This window comes from Colias eurytheme, chromosome 14, assembly GCF_061535395.1.
Source record: "Colias eurytheme isolate Ceu_HAF_F1 chromosome 14, ilColEury1 Martin Lab GWU primary, whole genome shotgun sequence".
NCBI classification, from domain to species: domain Eukaryota; kingdom Metazoa; phylum Arthropoda; class Insecta; order Lepidoptera; family Pieridae; genus Colias; species Colias eurytheme.
This window is the reverse complement of record NC_142993.1, coordinates 107,734-125,401: the sequence shown is the minus strand read 5'-3', so window position 1 is coordinate 125,401 and position 17,668 is coordinate 107,734. Positions and strand designations below refer to the sequence as shown.

The window sequence follows — 17,668 nt, the reverse complement described above, 5'->3', positions numbered from 1 at the left end:
ATTTTCTTTTAAAATAATAACTATTTAATAATAAATTACTATTACTTAATAATTATAAATATGCTAAAATTCAATTTAACATTTTCCATTCCATAATCCATGGTATTATATTTTATCTTTGGCAGAGGCAGAATAGTTAACAGATACAAAAACAATTTCCAGCTTTCAGAATTCAGCTTTGAGTTTTGATTTGACCTAAATTAAAATATGCAAAGGAAATGGCAATGGGAATTTACAAAATAAATAAAAAGTAATTTATGTTACAATTTTGCATAGTTTGAGCAAGTTTCCACTTGTCTGGAGGTTAGCTTTGCTATAAAAATCGAAAAGAATACGAAATACATAAACTGTAAGCTTCCCGTGCAAAGGTATCGTATAATACATAAAACATGGGCATGTCTAAGTGTTATTCCTTGATGAAATGTTTGTTAATACTCTTCAATGTGATATTTTTGGTAAGTCCCTTGATATATTTACCTTGTTTATTTCATGAAATGTATGATCTTACAATATAAGAAAGATAATGGCTTATTTTTACATGAATATTAAAAACTGTCAACAATGTAAATTGTAAACATTGTATATGTACCTACAGCTAGTACTAAAAGTAGGTATAATGTCCAGAATAGTTAAAATAAAAATATAATTATATTATTAAAAAGGTATTAAGGCAAAAATTAATATATTTCTTAAATATTAATTATTTTACAAAATTTAACTTCTAGCCATTTATAGTTAGGTTCAATATAGTTTTCTTTTCAGTAATTAATGAAGTTGGTAAGTTGTTAGTAAATATTTGCAAAAATTCCAGTGTGTGGGTGTAGGCACATGTGCATTTGCCGGGTGGGCTCTGTGGGACGGTCGCGCAACTGAGACAGGTTCAGGGAAGGCCGGCCTCGGAGCCTTGGCCATTTGGGGCTTGACTCTCACCCTCGGAGCTATCACAGCACTTGCAGGTATGAAATGCATTATAATTTAATTTATTAAGTTTTCTAATTCAACTTTAATTTTTATGTCTATATAGCATTTTTCACAATTTATAAACAATATAGAAAAATTAAGAAGAAAGCATGTTGAGCCAGTAACTTTTACTTCTACCATAGCGTAGGTATTTCTTATATATTTTTAAGTTTCAACCAACACATTTGTCTGTTGGAATTATAAGTGATATAATACTATAATGACAAAATAATTGACTTTAAATTGAAAGCTTTCTTTAATTTGATATTTTGATTTTATGGCATATGGCTCGCATATTCTGTCAATACGGGGCAATGCCTTGACTAACTGGGTGATGCTGTCAGAGCAATTGAATTTATTCTACTCTTTCAATTTTATGTGTCTAAGCTAAGTTGTAATTGTTGAAATGGTTTTTTACAATTTTATGAAGTTAGAAAGGAAATATTTTTATTGAGGATCATGTGTTGCGAGCCAAATGTTGCCTTGTGAACGCGGCTCGAAACAAAGTCTCCAGCGTCAATTCCGATCAGCTGTCGCTCAACAAAATTTGTTTCGGGGGGTTGTGCAGGCGCGGTGCGCGGGTCGGCGTCGCTGCTGGCGGCGGCGTTCGCGCTGCTGGCGCTGAGCGCGGTGGCGGAGGGCGCGGCGGCGTGGTGGGGCGCCGCGCACCTGCCCGCGCTGCGCCGCGCGCTGGCCGACCGCCTCGCGCACACCGTGCGGCACGACTACGGCCGCCTGCCCGCCAGCACGCACGTCGTCGACGCGCTGCAGGCCGGGGTGAGCAGGCTGCACGTCACATTGGAACTAATCTAGATAAATGCTATCATTTGTTTTGTCGTTATCGCCATTAACCTGTCGACAGAGGCTCACAGACAATAAATACATAAAATATTTGGTCATTTGTACCAGTGTCTGCAGGGATGTAAAGTAGTAACGTTGACACTTTCACACACGACACTTTACATCCGACACTTTACACTCGACACTTCACACATGACACTTTACACATGCTGATTTTTTGTTTGTGCGCTTTCATGATTAAACTCAAAAACCACTTGACAGTTGATCGATTATATTTTTTTTTCCTTTAAGCTCTATAAATTACCTGCAAAAATAGCCGTTTTTAATTGTGGTTCTGGAATAGTCATGCAATAAGCATCTTTTATATATTAGTTTAAGTAGCTTTCCGACAGCGGCTTTGCCAGCGTAGTCAAATAAAAATCGTGGGATTTACGGGATATGACCTTCTTAATCCATCAGGCCCCGGAATCACAGACACAATAGAAAATCTATTGTGTCGCGGTCGCATCTGGCCTCTCATTGGTTGAGAGGTTAAGAGCTCAAGCTATCTCTGAACCAAATTAGCAGTACTTTTTGAGATTAGCCCGGACATACATATAGACAAACAGACAAAAATTCTAAAAAAAAAAAAATTGGCTTCGATATCTATTGTAGATCACGCCCCAAGTATTCTTTTTTTCTTTAAATGAAATTTTCCTGGCGTATATAATTTTTCCTGACGTAGGTATACAAATTTTCCTGACATAGAAAAATTTTCCTGGCTTATATAATTTTTCCTGACGTATAGAAATTTTCCGGACTTATGGAAAATTTCCTGTCTTATAGAAATTTTCCCGACTTATGGAATTTTCCTTGACGTATAGAAATTTTCCTGACGTATAGAAGTTTTGCTGGCTTATAGAAATTTTGCTGGCTTATAGAAATTTTAACGACGCATAGAAATTTGCCTGACGTATTAAAATTTTCTTAGCTTATAGAAATTTTCCAGACGTATAGAAATTTTCCCGACTTATGGAATTTTTCCTGACGTATAGAAATTTTCCGGACTTATGGAAATTTTCCTTTCTTATAGAAAATTTCCCGACTTATCGTAATTTTCCCGACTTATGGATTTTTCCTGGCGTATAGAAATTTTCCTCACTTATAGAAATTTTCCTGACGTATAGAAATTTTCCTGGCTTATAGAATTTTTCCTGACGTATAAAAATTTTCCTGGCTCATAGAATTTTTCCTGACGGCCTGAAATTTTCCTGGTTTATAGGAATTTTCCTGGCTAACAGAATTTTTCCGGGCGTATAGAAATTTTCCTGACGTATAGAAATTTTCCCGACGCATAGAAATTTTCCCGACGCATAGAAATTTTCCTGGCTTATAGGAATTTTCCTGGCTTATAGAATTTTTCCTGACGGATAGAAATTTTCCTGTCTTAGGGTGCACTCACACACATCAGTCACCGTCACGGCACGTCACCGGACAGGATTAAAAAAAAATATGTATCAATAGTTCTAGTATGACTCTGTTCCCACACGACAGTCGCCGGCACGAAATCTATCAGTGACGTCCCCGGTCAGGCACGTCAAATAATCTTTCCATACATGTATCATACTTTTATCCCCACTCACCCGGTGCCGTCACGTCTCAGTTCAGTCAGCGTCGTGCTACCGTCAATTGCTACATGTTCTCTAGCGTGACACACGTCTAATCACTCACAAACCTGATGTATGTGTTCAATGATTCAGTCAAACCGGCGACGTGACTGACGGACAACATGACGGTGACTGGTGTTTGTGGATACGTACACAAACCGTCACCGATCAGTCATCGGTGACTTGACGGTGACTGATGTGTGTGAGTGCACCCTTATCGAAATTTTCCTGACGTAAGTATAGAGATTTTCCTTGTTTATAGAAATTTTCCTGGCGTATAGAAATTTTCCTTTCTTTTGGAAATTTTCCAGCTTATAGAAATTTTCCTTTCATGAACAATATCATCATCATCATTTTTATTGAAAACAATATTCTTATATTTTATTTGCCCGCGGATTCCCCTGATGTTAAATTCGCATTAGTATGAGTCGTTTCACCGCTGTCAAAAGTTACCCATGGCCATGTCACATTAAAACGAATAAACACACTTTCGCATTTATAATATTACCCATGGCCATGTCACATTAAAGCGAATATACACACTTTCGCATTTATAATATTACTAGAGGTCCGCCCCGGCTTCGCCCGTGGTACATATTTCGCAATAAAAGGTAGCCTATGTCCTTTCTCGGGTATCAAAATATCTCCATACCAAATTTCATGCAAATTGGTTCAGTAGTTTAGGCGTGATTGAGTAACAGACAGACAGACAGAGTTACTTTCGCATTTATAATATTAGTATGGATAATATGATAAACATTTCATTTCATTTACTAGAAAGCTTCCGCTGCTAAATCTCATTACATCATTCAATATTGTAGCAATGTTAATCTGCCCACAGATAAAGTTGATCTCTAAAACAGACACTATTAGATCTACATACTACAGAAAACAAGGAGTAAAGTAATACAATATGTTAACTATTCTATTCAGTGGACTGTAGTTGCAGTCTATTGTGTTGGTTCTAGTTTCGTAACCGATGGCCGCGCCCGCTAGGCGCTACGGCGTGTTTGCCATAAATTGTTAGCTGATGTTTATCGTCATTCCATTTTTAGCTTTTATAGCTCATTTCTGCTGCAACTCGCCAGGAAGTTGTGTTTATGTGTCGTGCTTTCACCTCTTTAACAATAATAGCATGGGATAAACATTCCCTTTGTTCTTAACCGTGCCGTAAGTGTAGTTCATTTTGATGATATTCTAGTTAAGAAGTTTTATAAATAGTCATTCATTTTATATATTTTAAAATACTAACATTGTACAATTAAGCTATATTAAGATTCATATTTAAATGATGGATATAAACTTAATTTATCATAACATTTTGAATTGGTTTTAGTAGACCATAGGTTATTGTGGTAGGTACGGTTTTTTTTTATAAAGTATGTGAATATACGTTTTTCATTAAGAGAGACATTGAAATGAAATTAATGAATGAAATTAAATATACTTTTTTGTACTCCATAAATACAGTTAATCCATACTAATATTATAAATGCGAAAGTAACTCTGTCTGTCTGTCTGTTACTCAATCACGCCTTAACTACTGAACCAATTTGCATGAAATTTGGTATAGAGATATTTTGATACCCGAGAAAGGACATAGGCTACTTTTTATCTCGGGAAATAGGATAGGTTTTATCCCGGAAATTCCACGGGAACGGGAACTATGCGGGTTTTTCTTTGACTGCGCGGGCGAAGCTGCGGGTGGAAAGCTAGTATAATATAAAAAAGGGACATTGCTACTAATTCTTGATAGTTAATTTTGTAGCGAAAGCAATTTTCTGTTTTATAGCATTTCTACATGTGATCATTTAAATCTATATTGGTTTTATATTTATTTCTATGTACTTTCCAACAATTCCAGTTGGAATGTTGTGGCTCGAGCAGTGCTCGCGACTGGCAGCACTCGGCGTGGGGCGTGGCGGAGGCGCTGGCCGCGGGGGAGCGGGGCGCGGGGGGCGCGGGGGAGGGGGGGCAAGGGGATGATACATTGGACCTCAGTGTGGCCGCTGAACCCACGTACTACTATGTGCCCGAGTCGTGCTGTGTGGTGAGTTACTATTGCTAGTGTACAGAAGATAGTTATTTTGTTTAGTGATTATTTTGACTCGATAAATTACGAATTAAAATCAAGTTTTTTGTTTGATACACATATTTTATGATTTTGTTCTATATATAGTATGTTTTTAAATTGTGTGTAATGTTATAAAGTATTAAGTGTATTCGTACATTTTGATTAGTTTATGGTCCTTCGAGACGGATTATTTGAAGACAAGATATGACTTTTTATAGCATGCTCTTTTTTGTGGTTAGTTTTGATCGTCAAAAAAGCTTTTGTTTATCGTTTCATTAGATTAAAAGACGATCCATGCATATTTGATGGTAGAGTGGAAAATGAAGTATTTTTAAAATGCAAATGTTTGCTTACAGATATATGCTTTTAATGTAATCAACAAATGAACAGACTCACGTTATGTGGTAATCGAGGTTGTATTAAAAGTTTATTTATTTATTTGGAGATCTTACAGAAACAATTAAAGGCGTATACATAAAATAATGTTGTTGTTCAAAATGCTCTCTAATAAGCTTATCAGTTTTATTCAAGTAAAAGCATGAATGTGTGGTTGCAGAGCCCCTCGGACGTAGCGGCGTGCGGGTCGGCGCGGCGCGTGGCGGCGGCGTCGGGCGGCGCGCTGGGGCTGCACGCGGCGGGGTGCGGCGCGCGCGCGGCCGCCGCGCTGGCCGCCGCCGCCGCGCTGCTGGCCGCGCACGCCGCCGCGCTGCTGCTGGCGCTGGCGCTGTGTCTGCGCGCGCGCCCGCCGCCCGGCTACAAGGCCTAACCGAGCCGAGTGCACACGCGCGCAAGGAGGGAGTACGACGTGTAGTGGCCGCACGCTCACACGTACACGCGCAGAGAGTGCAACATATAGGGCGTGCGTACTCGTCACACTCACACATACATTGTGCATATTATGACACATGGTGCGTGTCTACACTCACACATGCACATTGCGCACGCGCACGACCCGTCGTACTCATACATACACGCAAATACACCCGCACATGAGTAGCGCTCGTACATACAAAAGATTCATACGCGTAATACAAACAGCCCGCGTCTATTCGCAACGTCGATCACACATATGCATTGTACCGAGAACATCACACCGTGCGCCCCTCATACCATACAATCACAACACATACACAGTACGCACATTATGTCCGCAATACACAGGCTGGCGCCTGATATAAAACAGTATTTTTTTCATTTTATTATAGCAATGTTCAAAAATAATATTTAATTATTGATACAAAATTGGACACAATTATTGAAGATAAAATTTGTACCTCTTTACACGGTGTGTTCTATGTGAATCTTAAAATTAAATGATATTTCTCAATACCCTTATACAAATAATAAATTTGTGTGAATCCAATACTCGAATAAGATCAAATATTATATAAGAATTTATGACAAAAAACCAGGGTCTAACGATATCTCTCATAAGTAAAAACAATTTCCTTGCATTATATTGTGCATCTCTAATTTACAAGTGTGACATGTTTTTTTTTTTTATATTTTAAACGATTTTTAATGAAACGTAAAGACATCACAATTAATAAGACCATTTTTTATGTAATAAGAAAATGCCTTAAAATTTAATTATTAATTGGGTTATATAAATACACAATAAATATATCTGGCGAAGTATACGATCCACCGAACATTCTTTGTTAAGTTATTTGTGTATAGTTCAGTTAACTAAAGCTGTATTGAATATTGCCTTATCATTCTATTGCCAAAATAAGATACAACGACACTTAAATATAAAAACGTCATTTTAAAAATGTTACAAATTTTTATCCATAGAGAATCTTAATTAGCCCATGGAGTTGTAATATTTTTTGGCAAGAATTGACCTACCTTATAGAAGAAAGTCGAGAAAATACATTTCAAGAAGGTAGAGCTTAAGTTAATAGAACTGTAAGTGAGGAGCTAAAGTTTCAGTCAACTGACTGATTTGTGTTGACACTTGTAAGGCGAGGGTACACTGGGGTTCTTCATACCATAGAGAACAGACTTAAAATTAAAAAAAATACTTTATGTAATAAATTACTATACTTAAGTGAAATCGTTTAAAAAAAATGTTGTCGAATTACACCAAAGTTTTAGCCAAAAAATCGTGATGACTGGTGATTACACGAAAACAATTAAATACGCTATAGATGATTTCAAGATGGAAACTTAAAAAAATCATAAATATAATATAAGCTACAATTCACTGCCCTGAAAGTGCTCTTTTTAATAATTAACTAACCTACGAGTCCGCGCCTAACCCGGTGTCCGCGCCCTCTGTGTCAAGTTATAATAAAAATGCATTTATTTTTGTTCCTATTTTTATATTATTTATACAATATATTTATTTACACTAAGACTAGAAACGTAAACACGATATTGCTATTATTATTATTATATTTTTTCCACAATTCACCCACCTTACAAAAACTGAAGCGTCGTCAACTTGAATAAATACGATCAGTAAAATTGATAGTAATCTAGATAGTTACAATAAGAGTGTAAAACCATTCGAGTTTTATCAAAATTTTCATATTCTACATTCTACAAATAATATATTTATATTAGAGTAATTGGAATTAATCGTTAGCTGTAAGTGGATAACCAAAACGTGTGTTAGATGTAAGTTGACATTTTATTATTGCGTATGTACTTATAGTTATATTTAAATTTTATTTATTACTGAGTCGTTTGAACTATTTACATTATACCATGTTAAATTGAATTATATTGAAGAAAAAATGTCTTTCTTCACGATTTGGATACAAGTAAATAGTTTGAATAGACTTTTTCAATAATTTGGTAATGAATACCTGATCTGAAACGAAGACTGTTCCGAATACTCCGCAACTGCCGCTGCAGCAAGACTGATTTATTTACTTTACCCGCGCGATACACAGAGTGCCTTATTTCGTCCTCATCATTATGACCATCATACTCATCATCATCATAATAATCAGAATCGTAATCATCATATTCATAATCCCGTGCTCTCACTGTAAGAATACAGCTTCCCTATAAGATAAAAGTTGAAAATCAAAATCATGAAATTGGGAGGGCGTTGATCGATAACATTATCCTTATCAGTCGCACCCTTGTAATTTTCCATAATCGCGCGAATGTAAGACGACATTTGCAAATGTTTTTTGCATACGTACATGAACGCAAATATTTGTATTTGCACGCAACTGAGTAAACCGCTTTATAAGACCAACTTTACAAGAATATTTTAATCACAACAACAAATATTCCACGTATATTGTTATTATCCTGGTATATAGGTAGGTACGTTAAATTCAAGTTCATTATTCCACCATGACTTGCATAATTACGCACTCTGTGTTGACGCGTTACCTAAGTACAAATTGTTACTGATATTTTACATTATAATAAGTTGTTGTTGGTTTATAATTTAACTTATGTTTAGTTGGACTGATTTATTAATAACTGTATTACGAATATGATAACGCGCCGGCCGCATTTTGTATTTTGTGTGAATCATTTTTATCTAAATCATTAGTCATGCTGTCTGCTGATTATTTCATTGCTTTTGGATAGGATTTACAAAATTAACTGTTGACGCAAAAAAAATATTGTCGTTTATTTATTTGAGTAGTTAGTTCATGTAGTACAAAACTGATATTTTTTAAATAATATGACATAGGAAAACTTTTCCTTCCCTTACCTGAATAAATAAATAATATGTAATTAGGTAGTCTCATCGGCCGGCGTCCGAGAGTAGCTGTAGTTTCGTGTGCTAGTAACCCTTTGTAGATGTAATGCTGAATTTTCATTTAAGAAAATAATGTCGGACAAATATACATATTTAGTAAATAATTTATTGTTTTCTTCATTAATAGTCGTGTTTTCTTTGGTGAAGATTCAGCTGAACGCGTCGCGATTTTCGTATATTTATAATGTAAACAAACAAAATTCTAAATATGGTTGTTTGTAAAATCGAATGTAGTATAATAAGCCAATGTTCATTTACTTCTAAACAATAGGAACAAGTTATTAAGTACTCTTTTAATTCTTGTAAGAATGAGATAGTATAATTAATTATTTTATAAATTATTTATAATACTATAGCCAGTACAAATCGCGACGCGTGCCACCAGTGCCATGTAGCGTGTAAAGTGTTCTACCAGGAAGTAATTATTGTATCAACACAAATAAATGTCTTTAAATAATACAACAGCCTTTTATTGGAATTCCTATTAAGAAGGAGAAGAAAATAAGGAGATTTTAAAAATATGTTAAGTTTTCTGTTGTTACAGACATAGATTATAAACAGTAAAAATAAGTCCTAATTTCAGAAAGGTCCGTTAACCGCTATTTCTTCATAGCGAAACAATACGTCGCTCATGTATTAAAATTTAAAACGATGAAATCAACGTAAAACTCAAACATTCATTTATTCAATTAGACTACTATTTAGTAGCACTTTCGAATCGTCATTACATAGTATTTTTAACATTTACCACCGATTCGGAAAGCAGTATCTATGGAGAAGAATCGGCAAGAAACTCCATAGTTGCTCTTTTAAAATAATGTCAATAAATTTACATAATATGTAACTTATATCTAACTACATAATATGCCAAAGAACTGTCCTGTGGTTTTTACGCGACAACCCTCCATGGGTCTTTATCGTCCATATATTCCTGAATACTGTAGTACGCTCTCTGAACTAGTACATTTTTTATGTAAGTTTTAAATTTAGAACTACTAAACTCTTTAATATTGTGAGGAATTCTATTGTATAAGCGTATACCTTGACCCATAAATGAATTTTTAACTTTGGCTAATCGGAAAAATGGCATTTCAATTCTATTCCTGTTCCTTGTGCCATAATCGTGTCTATCTCCTACTCTTGTGTGTAAGTCAGAGCTTTTGTGTACATGCAAAATATTATTAAATATATACTGTGATGGTACAGTAAGGATACCAGTATTCTTAAAATGATCTCTTAGTGAGTCCCGAGCACGTAAATTATATATAGAGCGAATGGCTCTTTTCTGTAGTAGCGTAATAATGGTGAGATAATAATTTTGGAATGAAAGTTATTTAGCCACAGAGCAAATCGCCTCGCGAAGCATTTTCCGAGGAAAGCGGCGCGCGGCGCACGCGCTCATAGAGCAGCGTCTTGCGAAAAAAGCTCCGGAATTAGATGAAAAAGAGATCTAGGTACATAATGACTTCTGCTAAATCTTATTAATTCTAATTATATATATTGATTCCAAGTCATTAGCGTTAATGAGAGTCAAATGGATTAAACACAAAACACTAATTCCTTATTACACGACAGTATCAATGTTTGACAGTCCTCGACAGACCTCGCAGTAGATATTACGAAGTACACTAGTTTACTTAGTTCCAATTAAAATGCAACACCGTACCTAATCCAATTTCTAACCTTGTTCAGATGAATTGATTCTTAAACGTAATCACACAACGAACGATCAGGGAGACCTTAACGATTAAAAAAATGTTGAAATACGGTAAAAACAATAATTAACATCGATTGTAGCACAACTATTATTCGAGATAGTATATTATGTATTCGAGAGCATAAATACGACAATATTACGTGTGTTTTGCCTTGTAAATAAATTGGTACATGATATACCTAATAAAGTACAACATATTATAATGAAATTAATGTAATTTTCGAAAGAATTATAGGTATGTACCTACTAATATTATAAACGCGAAAGTTTGTAAGCAGAGATCAGGGATGTATGGGTGTTTGTTAACTCTTTCACGTAAAAACTATAGGACGTATCAGACGGATTTGGATGAAATTTTAAAGGTAAGTACCTATATGTATAAGTTACGCATCCGAATAACACAATATGAGCTATGAAATACTTGATTTTGCACGCGAGTTAGTTCGCGGATGAAACCGCGCGACACAGCTAGGTTATTTTCCTAAAATTTTTTTAAAACCTTTTGCGAATTGCGTTAGTAATAAAATATGTATTAACATTCATATTATTTTGTTATCGCGGCGGATTACATCATGCAGCATTGCAAGCTGACGACGTGCATTCGGTCCGCTCACAATCTGATCTGCTGCAAGCGCATCAAAATCGCATTTGTATATCATGTTGTAATATTTGCAACACAAACTTTTTATACTTTTGTTACATCACCATTTCTTCTGTAATTGCTAATATTACGAATTACATTCACCACTGAGAGTGTAGATAACTACAATACGGAAACGTATTTAATACTTAAACACGGAATTTGCCGTCAAAGTTCACGTGTAATAATTATTTCCATACTTATAATAATCATGATATAAGTAGTTTAGGAAAATAATTAATGCAGAATAATAGAATATAATAAAAATATGATTCATAAAGGAACGCACTCTGATCGTGGCCCAACTACTTCTCCAGTGTACTGGAGAAATGTCGTGAAATTGTTAATACTGTATTTTTATTATAAAAAAATAATATACAGGTTGATGATAATCCATACTAATATTATAAATGCGAAAGTAACTCTGTCTGTCTGTCTGTTACTCAATCACGCCTAAACTACTGAACCAATTTTCATGAAATTTGGTATGGAGATATTTTGATACCCGAGAAAGGACATAGGCTACTTTTTATCCCGGTAAAATGACGCAATCCCGGTAATCCCACGGGGGGAGCGGGAACTATGCGGGTTTTTCTTTGATTGCGCGGGCGAAGCCGCGGGCGGAAACCTAGTAATTAATAAAAGAAAATATTTGTTTATTCAATTATATCTACTAGTTAGTTACGTATTAATTTCACATTATTGTTTTAACGCTCTCATTCGGAATTACCCCAATGCATTATATCTTGTTCTAGTTATTTTTATTTAAAAATGAAGGTCTATAATGTGAATCGAGATCTTATGAAGGACCCTGTAGGATATCTTCCTGTTCTCCTCCGTATTTCCACAATGCGCTGCTCATCATAAACTCCATATAGAAATGGCCTTGTAGAAAGTGCAAGAGTATCATCATCTAGCCGCTGGAACGTTCCTATAATTGTCGCTGATTGTCTCTTGAGTCCCCGCGGCGAGATGCGGCGGCCGGCGAGGTCGCGGCTTGTGGTCACCTAATGATCTTCAATTAGACGCAATCAGCGGCGACTCGTTTGCGAGCCGACGATGCCGAAATAGCCAAGTTATTGATTGAAGTATTTATGTCATTTGGATTCGGTGCCTATTTGTTCGGCTTGCAAGTTGCTTGCCGCCCGACAACAATACAAAATAGAGCACGATTAATATTTTTAAGTTTATTTCCACGCATGTGTATGATGATAGTATAGGTACTAGGGTTTGGGTCCCGGGACGTCTCGTGTCTCGAAGTCCCGGGACTTTTTGTAAATTTCGTTGTCTCGTGTCCCGGGACTTTTGGGTCGAGACTCGAGACGAGACACGATAGTCGTATGTATTGTATTAATTTTTATTTTCAACCGACTTCTGTTGAAAATGAGAGAGTGTTTTCCTTGTCCGGTGGCGTTATTACAAAAATCAGAAGCAGATTGTCGGACAAAGCTGTTAATGCTCTGATTTTTTTAAAAGCCTATTTTATAAAATCAAAGTAATTTTATTTTTTTAACTGATTAATAATTTGAAAGACTGATTCAAAAGTCTGTTTTACAGATAAGGAAACAAATCTGTAATTATAAAAATTACCAAATTATGATTAATATGATTATGACATGATATTAAAGTTAGTATGATTGTTCTTTTATTATAATAATATTTAATAATTGTTTTAAATTAAAAGTTAATCTGTGATTATAGGAATAAACATACCAATTATTTGACATATTAAAGTTAAAACTATTGTGATTATATTTTATGTTTAATAAATGTTGATTTAACCGATAATTAATGTTGATTTAAAAAAAAAATCCCTTTTTATTAATACGTTTCACCAGAAATCAAAGTTCAAATTTTATAATTAAAAAAGTCTCGAAGTCCCGGGAAGTCCCGGGACTTTGATCGTAGCCTGTCTCGTGTCCCGGGACGTTGAAACTGTCGAGAATTCCCAAACCCTAATAGGTACGTACTCTTTGTTTTGCCGGTATTTGGAAAATTTCCAGGGTGGTAGCCCAGCTATAGGTAGAAAGTAGAAACTCATAAAAAGCATTCTACGATTAAGTAGTGCAATTTCACTGCGAATCGACCTAGTGCGATTATAAAACTAAAATACCTACCCAATATAAATAGGTCCTTTCATATAATTAAAACATAAAGCAAATTTGAATTTGAAAGTAAATGTTCACGTAACTACATAATATTATATGGACGGTTAGTTATCTGCCATCATAGCGCAACACTCACCTTTTTTTTAAAACATTAAAAGAAAAGCTTTTAGGATTGTTGTACCACCTGCTGCTTCTGCAGTCTGCTGCTGTGTTCCCGAACAACGAAAGCTACCTAATAAGGCTGATGGTAGTCTTCTAGTTCACGGAATGTAAGAGGCAACTCGTCCATTAAAATATCATTTGTGGCTATGAGACTGTAAAGTAGTAACCAATTGAAATTTGTCTTTCTTTTTGCGATAAAATGTTTTGCAACTATTGTTCCGTATGTTTTAATTGTACCTAAGTACATAGGTACTACCTAATGATATTTAGTTTTATAGCATTTAAATGCTTTATAAACGAGAAATTAAGTGTATCACGAGGCGGGATTGAATCATTTATATTCTTTAACAATTTCTAATGCTGGCGCTACACATTGGCTTCAAAGTTTGAGCAAACATTTGACCAAACTTTGAAGTGAAAACTTTGACGCAAACACGATTACAAATATGCCTGCTAGACTTGTTTTCAAATGTTTCACGGCACAGTTATTGCAAAGATGGCTGATAGATCGGAATTTTTGTTGTCTCTTTAATTTTTTTTAAATTATCCCTATACTGGGTTAGAAGGCTATTTCTCTTTCTTTTTAGTTCATCTACCGTAAACGGTAGTGATAAATTATTTTTTATTCGGACCCATGCGTCGTTTACAACGTTACGGTTTTTGTGGTCTTTGTTTTTTGGATCCCATATGGAGGGTTCCGCTTCAAGTAGCTGAAGAAATTCGATAACTACATCATTACTCCACTCCATTATGACACTCAAAATATACACACACAACTGCTCCGGTCAGCGGCGCGCGCGTTACTAAGCATTGCAACAAGTGTGGCAGGGCGCACAAACTTTGAAGCAACTTTGAAGTTTGATTACTTTGATGTTCGCAGAAAAACCGACTCGACTCGGCAAACTTCAAATATGTGTTCAAACTTTGAACAAATAGGCAAATGTCAGTGCCACACTTCGCGACTTTGTAGGTATTTGCGTATTTGATCACATGTCTAGCGCCTGCATTAGAGCGAGCGCGCACGAGCAACTTTGTCTCCGCAACTATTTTGTCTCCGCAACTATTTTGTCTCTTCACCCATGGGCTAGTATGAAAGTGCGCGCACGTAGCGACGCAACTCCCCATACAAATTGATGGGAGAGACAAAATAGTTGCGGAGACAAAGTTGCTCGTGCGCGCTCGCTCTTATATTTATTTTAATTGTAATTCTGAAAATAAATACATATACAGGATGGAAATTACTTTCCCTCTCGGGCCCATTGAAAATTTCCACCCTGTATAACAGTGAGACAATAGTAAAATTTTCATGGACTAAACTAAACTTAAAAATATTTATGACTTGGCCGTTATGAGACGACGAAAGCTCAAAGTTAAACAGATCGTAAACGAGTGATCAAAGGGGTAGAAAGTTTAGCGGGGGTGAGGCGCGGGGAGGGGCGGCGAGGGGCTCACCACCGCTGCTTCACGGCTTCACCCCTCCGAAACTTCACTAAATGCATAAACAATTCATTTGTTGCAATTCTACGTGTTGAACCTTTAATAGTTGATTTTTTTACTTAGTACATAATATTACGTACTTAAGAAATTATACCTACTTACTTAATAAATCCATCTTTAAGATTAAATTCCTGAAAATATTCCTATGTACGTAGTTAGTTAAATAATAATTATTAATTAACTATTATTTCGTAGTATATTATTATTAGTCTGTGCTATTATCTATTTTTTGGATGTATCATAGGAACTTAAATTATTACAGGCGCGGTCCCAGCCTGACTTTGGGGGGGGGGGGGGGGGCACGCGGCTGGAAAGGCATGCAACCTCCCCCCCCCAATCGTACTCGCCAAATATCGCATTCAATAGAAGTGATAAGCAAAAACTTGAGAAAATTATAATATATACCTTTTTTTTAATTTTACAAAGAAAAACCGGCCAATTGCGAGTCGGAAGCCGTTTGCTGCAAATTTTCGGAAATTTCGACATTTGCAAGGGATTAAAAACAGGTTTAAACGGAACTATAGATGTGCCAGTTTTTTTTATATATTGTACAGTACCTAAGTATAAGAATTTTTTTCGATTAATTTATCGAGTACGATTTTGGGGGGGGTCATGTCCCCCGTGACTAGCCCCCTGGGACCGCGCCTGATATAAGCACATACATTAATCATTGGTTTCAATATGTAGGCAGGGCTCATGGAGGATAATAAATTATTAATCAAGTGTGGCCGAAATTGGGCAAAAGCTTATTTTTTATTGACTGGGTCATAATATAAGTACCTATTCAGCAGCCTGTATAGTGTATACCTACCTATAGTAACCTCATCTAACAAAATTCGATGTGCATCATGACTCATGAGTGTCACATCTTGTTCGTAACCTAGTGGTTGGGACTTGGGGTCAGCGGGGCGCGTTCCCGAACCCCAGTCCCAGTTCCCGAATACTTGAAAATATATCCCCGCTCGGCTGTCGCCCTGCGCCCCGGCAAAGCGGGCTAAGCACGAATGTCGAACCGCTTTTCGAATTTCGCCCAGTGCCTTATGAGGCGTGTTGCGAGTAGGACGCGCGCCGCCGCCGGAAGTTGAGTGTGTCTCGATGTGCAGTTAGTGTCAGTGGAAGCCCGGAGCAGTGCACGTCCAGCCGCCAGCATGGGCTGCGCCAAGGGGCTCTGCGACGCCCACAGCGTCTTCATCTTTATCAACATAGCCTTCGCCGTAAGCTCCTCTGTTCAATCTTGTACACATTCCTTGCGCTTTGTGCAATTGATTTACTGAAAATTAGACATGTTTCACAGGGGATTAGATATAATCCGATACCCTGGTTGTCATAATTTTAACATCTAAAATAAATACTTCTAAAATAATTGAAGGTTTATGTCATGATTTTAATTTCTATAAACGCGATCTTAGCTAGAATCTTGGTAGAATATTCAATTTATTTTAAATTTTATATATTTTATGAATTAAATTTAATTGATTACATAGGTATCTTGTTAAGAGGCAATTTACTTGGTCTATGTTATTAATTTAATTTAATATTGGCGATTGTGACGATATTACGGCCTTCAAAATATTACACTTGAAAAATGTAAATATCCGTCCCTCCGACCTCATGATTTGCGTGTTTCTATGGAATTTGAATATTAATTATATAATGCGTATTCATTATATTATGTACATTATTTTGGCCAGGGTACAAGCACAACAAGGCATTATTGTGGTTAGACAAATGATCGCAAGTCATTTTGTACGCTTTGACATAGTGCAAACAATCGAACGCATACCGTTTGAAAAAATGTGGAAGTCACGCGATCAACAAAAAACGACTTCGGGCGAGGGTCGGCCTGGCCTCTACCTGTAGCTGCAGGAAGATTCAGTCATACCACAGAATAAAAAATAAAAATCTAGTACCTACCTGCAGGCAAATTAAATTAGAATTTAATGTAAAAAATAAATTGAAAAAACTGGCAGTTTTTAGGCCAACTGATGTATGAAACATAACTTGGTAGGTACAGGGCATTGAGAATTGAGATACATGTACTACGTACATACCTACTACGTAGTACGTATATTAACTCAATGGTACAGGGTGATATAGGTAATAAACTTAATTATTATTTAATTATTTTTTGATCAACGACCTTTTTTCTTTCTAAATTAGCCTATAAGAATCTTCTTATATTATTAATTATCACCTTATTATAGATATAAATTATGGATATGAAGGAAATATATTTTTTAGTCCTTATAGTAGTCCAATATATTATTTATTATACCTACTTATTATTATGATATGTTACTGTAAACAAAAAATAGCAATAAAATTGA

General features: G+C 35.9%; 2 protein-coding genes across 2 annotated transcripts in view; both read left to right on the top strand.

Annotated features, from left to right (window-relative positions):
- Positions 1 to 178: 178 nt before the first annotated feature.
- On the top strand, positions 179 to 6,555 carry LOC149902637 (uncharacterized). Its single transcript, XM_090109407.1, has 5 exons — positions 179 to 455; positions 812 to 956; positions 1,529 to 1,737; positions 5,272 to 5,454; positions 6,038 to 6,555. Exons 1-5 carry the CDS (start codon positions 390 to 392, stop codon positions 6,245 to 6,247), a joined length of 813 nt encoding a protein of 270 aa, XP_089965533.1. The 5' UTR covers positions 179 to 389; the 3' UTR covers positions 6,248 to 6,555.
- Positions 6,556 to 16,388: 9,833 nt separating this feature from the next.
- Positions 16,389 to 17,668, top strand: part of LOC149902636 (uncharacterized) — a 30,397-nt gene continuing 29,117 nt past the window's right edge. The window contains exon 1 of the mRNA XM_090109610.1: positions 16,389 to 16,555. Within this exon, the coding sequence (XP_089965736.1) occupies positions 16,490 to 16,555 (66 nt within the window). The 5' untranslated portion in view covers positions 16,389 to 16,489. The remainder of the gene's footprint in view (positions 16,556 to 17,668) is intronic.